The following is a 6,805-nucleotide window of genomic DNA, read 5'->3' as shown; positions in this document are numbered from 1 at the left end:
TTAAAAATTTCATAATGCATATACATTTTAAATATTATGCATTAAATATAATGATATCAATAAATTGCAATTTCATTTTTAACATGATAAATTCACACCCCAGCATGCATGCACGCTCTCTCACTCACTCACTCACTCTCTCTCAGACATACAAACATATATGAATTACTCACTTCCTCAGCTTCAGGATACATCCCCAGATAAAAGTAGCAACATGCCAGACTTATCCAATTTTCTGGCTTTACATTTCCACTTTTATTGTTAATTGTTAAGTTCTGAAACTCTAACAATGCCCGTTTGTAGTCCCCCAGATGAAAAGCACAATAGCCAATCCATTGATCCGTCAGTTCATTTGCATTACCACTATTGCGCTCAAACTGTGAATGAGGATGAATAACACAAGTTAATATTTATATTAATAAAATTGGAAGAATATGTTTAAACTATTTACCTGTAATAAAAAGTAAAAAAAAAAATTACACATAATTTTTCACAGACATGCTAAAAATATTAATGATTCTACAGATAATGTCTTCAAAACACCTCATAATCACTTACCTCAAGTAATGTTATTGCGCCAGTAAAGTCTCGAGCTGACAGAAAGTCTTCCAATTTTGGCAGTGATTTTTTGTTTGCTGCTGCACTGGGCTGCACTGCCGCATTAGACCCCAAGGCTGGCTTGGCACGTGACAGAATCTTTCAAGAAAAGCAAATTATGAACAGTATGATAAAAGATACTGCCTCACTTAAATTGGTTTCTGAACCAGATAAAGTGATCTGAAAATACTACCAAGGGAGCAAAAAAAAAAAAAAATTATTTTACATTATTTAACAGCATTCTACTTTGGCAGCACCAGATATTAATATTTTTTGTTCTTATACAGTTTTCAATTACATGCCAATATTTTGCAATGGGTGACTTTGCTTCCTGTTTTAATCTTTCATCTTGAGATACAATCATTCTTAATAGCAACATTCACTAATTACAATAGATTTCACATGCATAATCAGATATTTTAGAGCTTACCATGATTGCTGACAAATCTCAGACTAGACTGATCAAATTCTAGTTGTTTTCAAGCCCATCACAAATGCCAGTTCCAGGAAGCACTCCAAAACACAGGTTACTCTGGAATGTTTATACTACGTTGGTATTCAAAGTTTGGGTCAGTTGCCATGGTGAAAACGTTCGAGTGAGAAAAATTCATCACATCTCATTTTCAAGAAGAGTTCTAAATCAATTGTAGTGAATCTCTTATAATATAAAAAAAATATCGATGCAATCATGAAGTACCTAATTGCTAATTATTCTCTAAAAAAGAAGAAATTTATTTATACTTGAATGCATTGATTTTGTGTGGAATATATGTCCCGCTTGAATTTCTAGGTACTTATATTCCAAGGGATGGATTGTTTACATTCCTGAGCGAAACTCGGAGCGCCAGACTTGAGCGTTGAGGAGGAACTAGGCAGAGAACGGTTTGTACCTTGATAGAGTAAACATCTACCGGTGCTTGCAACTTTCTTGAGTGCAGTGTACATAATATAATTTAATGGACACAATACTCAATCCAGATCCAGGAGAATACCCTGGCATAAGTGATATGAACTACGATTCTCAATCGAACAGAAGACCACGAGAGACTAGCGACAGCGAGGAAGACCCGCACCCCAAACATCCCCGGAAAAACGAAACCGGCAGAAACTCCACGGATCCCAACCCGACCACAACTGATAACACACCAATGCACAGGCAAGAAAATCAAAATGTAGTCCTTATTAATTTAAGTGATCAATCTGAAGCCTCAAATTTTACAATCCCATAAAACTGACAATGCACTAACAAATCAGATTTCCAAAAATATATAATTGAAGATTCCCTCAGAGTCTTAGGAACAGGGAAAGCCATAAGGTTTGAGGTACATGATATCTCCAAATTAAGACCTTTAAATCAAATAAAAAAACTGGGAGACTGGGAAATCAAATGCAAACAGCCGGCATCAGCAAAAACATAGGATGCTCATATGGCACAATCTTCCCAGTGGAATAGACCTAACCCCAGAAGACATAACAGAGAAAATAAGATAATAGGTGGAAATAACACTGAGATAATAGAAGTATCAAGAATAAAAAGAAGCAACAGAGACAAGAAAATGAAAATAAGTGATTCCAACTAAGTCCCTAAGATTGATCTTTAAAGGCAAACTACCAGAGAAGGTAGCAATAGGGCATACACTTACTCAGTCCATCAATACACTTTTCCTATACCAAAATGTTTCAGGTGTCTGATGTATGGACATGGGATCATGACATGTAAAATAAACAAAGATGCAGTAATGCAGTCAATTTAATCACAACTTTAAAGACTGCCCTAAACAAAGACTACTGCTTTTATTGTCATGGGGATCACCCACCAAATACAAACTCATGCAGAATACATAGAGAGGCCCAAAACATAAACACAAAAATATAACACCTAATGATTTAGAAATCAAAAAAAGTTTCAAGAGTTAAAGCCTCTCCAGAAAGAAGAAACTTTAAATCTTAGAGCCCTTGCACAAAACTCAACAAACATCCAAAACACAAATCACTCAAACACACCAACAAACAAGAAATACACAACTACAAACAACAGACATCCAAACCTACAAACAACAGAACATCCAAACATACAACAACAGAACTCCAAATATACAAACAACAGAACATGAAAATATGCAAACAACAGAACTCACAACAACACAATCATATGCCCAGACCTTAAGTCAATCCCAGAACATAACATTAGGCAAAGACCCCAACGAACCCCAAATATGATAAAATTCACAAAGACCAAGAGGCGAGGCAACCATACTAAGAGAAAACTCACAGAAAGACGAACTAAACATAGCAAAATCAATACAAAAGCCATTACCAAAAAGAATTCAGATTCCCCAATAACGTGGTCCTTACCTACACCACTGAGAGATGTAACTCCAACAGGATCTATAAAACACAAAAGATACCCAACTAAATAAAGATAAAGACTTTTCGTGGATGACAACAATAAAGAATATAATTAATGTAATATCAAATATAATAATCAACATGAACTCTAAAAAAACAATGATAGAAATTATAACGAAACAATAAATGAAGTACACCAATTATCAAAGAAATAATGAAATATTTAAATGATAAAATAATTCTCTGTAATATCAGGTCAGTACTTGAACAAAAAAACAGATTTAGAATACTTGACATATAAAGAGCAACCAGATTTAATAGGATTCTGTGGACCTGGTTAAAAGAAAAAGACAATTTTGACTTAAAAGATTATGAAATAATTAGAAAAGACAGAAAAGAACAAATTGGAGGGGGATTAGCATTTTGTATAAAAAAGGAACTACAATACAAACCAATAAATCTAAGAGACCGTTTCATAAAAAAAATAGAAGTACTGGAATAAAAATTAATTACAGAAATAAATGGCTTAATATACTTCTTTTTTACAACCCATGTAATAATATAAGTAGGGAACATACTAGAATACTATATAGACCAAATAGATGAACCAAAATTAATAATGGGAGATTTTAATGCACATCACGCATATTGGAACCCAAATTTAAATCAAAGATTAACAAATATCACAGGTAAAACATATTTGATTTCATCAGTCAAAATAACTAATATTATTAACACCCCAGGTCAAACTACAAGAGTAGACCCAATAATGGAAAAGGAAGCACTATTGACCTAATCTTAGCCTCACCAACATTAAGTCACTTAGAGGTAGAGACAGGATACAACGTAGGCAGTGAACCACCTACCAATTATCATAAAAGATAACCTTCCAAAAAAAACACAATCTAAAGAAAAGAAATGGAAATTCTAGAAGAAGGGTGGGAAAAAATACCAAAAAGAGATAGAAAGAAAAGATATTGAAAACATAAAAACTTTTGAAGAATTAACCAACTTACTACATAACATAGGAACAAATATTTCCTCTTCAAAATGACTATGGAATTAACAAACCAAATAAACCATGGTGGAACTCAGTTTGCAATGATGTAATAAAACAAAGAACAGAGCATATAACAAATGGAGGAAAAGACCCAGTCAAGAAAACCTCTTTAACTATAAAAAACAATTAGCAATAGCTAGACAAACATAAATAAAGAAAAAAGAAATCCTGGGAAAATTTTTGTAACACGATAGACTTTAAAACATCTTCAAAAAATATGGAACTTTATAAAAGTTTTACTGGGAAAAAATCAATATTGAATATCCAATCATACATAATGATACACCAATATCAGACACAACATCAAAGCTAAACTTATTTAAAGAAGAATTTAAAAAACTATTAAAAAAAACCCAAACTATTATTACAAAAAATGAAAGAGAGGCATTACTAAACCTCCCAGATACTGAAGAACTTAGTAACAAAATAACAATAGAAGAAGTAAAAAAATGCCATAGCAAATGCCAAAAACAAGAAAGCATACGGCCCTGATGAAATAACGTACTGAATTTTACAAACAGGCTCCCATGAACTAACCCAAAATATACAAGAATCATAAATGATTACTGGTCTAAGGACAGTACCCAAAAGAACAAAAAATGCCTTAGTCAATCCAATACTAAATTAAATAAAAACCCAAAGGACACAGAATCCTACAGATTTATAAGTAGGACATCATGCCTAGGAAAAATTTTTGAAAACATAATAATAGAAGAATTGTATGGTGGCTAGAAAAACCATAATAATTAAACAAAGATCAATAGTTTCAGACCTAACCAATCCACAATAGACGCTTTACAAGTAATAGACCTGCACATAAATAAAGCCAGAAGAGAAAAAAAATATACTTTAATAGCATGTATTGACTTTGAAAAAGCCTTTGACTCGCCAACCAGGAAGCAATACTAATCAAAGCAGCAAAAATGGGAATTACAGGCTTACCTTTAAGATTTATAATAATTTCCTGAAGACAGGACTTTTCAAATTATAATAGGAACAGCAAAACAGAAAAAGAAAAAACATAAGGGGAGTACCACAAGGATCCCCTTTAAGCCCAACACTTTTCAATATTCTAATGTCAGATCTAGAGGTAACAGAAGAAGTCCACAAAATAATCTATGCAGATGATGTCACGCTTATAACATCAGTAAGACATTGAAGAAGCATAAACAAATTAAAAGTAGGATTAAAAAAGGTATCAGAATGGACTGATAAATGGGACTTAAAATGAATTTATCAAAGAGCAAAATAATGTGTTTCACAAATAAAAGATCAGACAAATACCTAATATAGAAATAGATAATAGAGACTAATATTTTCCACAATAACAGTATACTAGGCCTGATATTTGATGCTCCAAACTCACATGGAAAAAACATATAGAGAATTTAAAAGTAAAAGTCTTAAACAGAATAAATATTATGAAGAAATTGTCACAACAAGTTGGGTGCAAATAGAGAAACAATGATAGCTTTCTATAACATCTACATAAAACCCCAGTAGAATATGGATTAACAGTCTATGGAGTAAATAAAAGTGGTGACATGAAAAAATTGCAACATTACAAATGAAGCAATGCGAATTGCTACAGGATGTTTCAGATCACACCCATCATCCTATTAGAAGCATTCACAAACATTGCATCAATAAAAAAACAAATAAAAGAAACAGAATGTATACAACTAATTAAGACACTGAACAAACAAAATGACATGCCAATAAAAAACTGATAACTAAAGAATATTAGAATACAAACTAAATAAGGATAGAGAAATCCTTTTTCCATAGAGTATTAGAAACTATGAAAGAACTAAAGATAAATATAAATATAAACATTACACCAATATCATTCCATTACCACCTTGGTATGATATATCAAAATACATAGAAACAAATTTTATGGATGGCTTTACAAAAATTGCCAAACAAGTAATAAAAATCATTTTCATATGATTGAAAACACCAAAATAGAATCACAAAAAAATATTCACAGATGGATCTAAAATTCAATGTCCAACTCGACTCAGCAGCAGTTTATGTAAAAGATTACAATCTTACCACAATATGGACACTTCCATCAGCGACAGAAATTTTAGAAGCTGAACTTTATGCCATCAAACAAGGCTTAACATACATAACACAACAACAAATAAAGAACAGTGATTTTCACAGATTCAAAATCAGCACTACTACTTTTACAGAATCAAAAACCAAAAACAAAAAACATTTGATATATGAAATACAAACACTAATAAAACACTACAATTCAGAATCACAAAATAATATTACACTGGATCCCAGCACATAAAGGCATAAAGGTAACGAAATTGCAGATTTAGCAGCAAAAAAAGCTCAACAACACGATGAATCCCATGAACATACCTCATGACACTGGAAATATCATAAAAGAAATTAAAACAAGCAGTCAAAAGAACTGGGAGAATGACCTAAATAACATTCTAATCACAAAAGACTATTTAATAAAAAACAACCAACCACAACCGTGGACAAGATCAAAAAACAGGAAGTTAGATGTATGCCTAACAAGAATTTTAACAAAACATACAAGACTAAAACAACACTTACATAGACTAAAACTTGAAAATGACCCTACATGCAGATGGTGCAGACAAGAAGAAGAAACAACAGAACATCTGATATTACAGTGTCCAAGATTCAACTCCTACAGAACATACTTACTAGATGCCCTAAGGAAAGCAAAAATCAATATCCTAATATAAATCTTCTAATTACAGGCTCAGATCTACCACCAACTAAAAGTACTGACATTTTGAGACA

At 32.2% G+C, this 6,805-nt stretch overlaps 2 protein-coding genes across 3 annotated transcripts in view; one reads left to right on the top strand and one right to left on the bottom strand.

The window, feature by feature from the left end:
* Positions 1–173: 173 nt before the first annotated feature.
* Positions 174–1,170, bottom strand: LOC119575799 (intraflagellar transport protein 56-like; the record flags this gene model as incomplete). Its single annotated transcript, XM_037923356.1, is given in 3 exon segments — positions 174–377; positions 559–696; positions 1,028–1,170. Coding segments are annotated over 3 exon segments (345 nt in total), but the record flags the coding sequence as incomplete, so codon positions are not given.
* Positions 1,171–1,412: 242 nt separating this feature from the next.
* Positions 1,413–6,805, top strand: part of LOC119576126 (intraflagellar transport protein 80 homolog) — an 11,844-nt gene continuing 6,451 nt past the window's right edge. The window contains exon 1 of one of the 2 annotated variants that reach the window (XM_037923689.1): positions 1,413–1,469. The gene's annotated coding sequence lies outside the window, so the exon portion shown is untranslated. Of the gene's footprint in view, positions 1,470–6,788 lie in introns of those variants that run through there. The other variant, XM_037923690.1, reaches the window with a different exon arrangement.

The sequence above is a fragment of the Penaeus monodon genome, chromosome 8 (assembly GCF_015228065.2).
Source record: "Penaeus monodon isolate SGIC_2016 chromosome 8, NSTDA_Pmon_1, whole genome shotgun sequence".
Classification (NCBI taxonomy): Eukaryota; Metazoa; Arthropoda; class Malacostraca; order Decapoda; family Penaeidae; genus Penaeus; species Penaeus monodon.
Note: the sequence above shows the minus strand (reverse complement) of the source record. Positions and strands in the feature narration are given on the sequence as shown.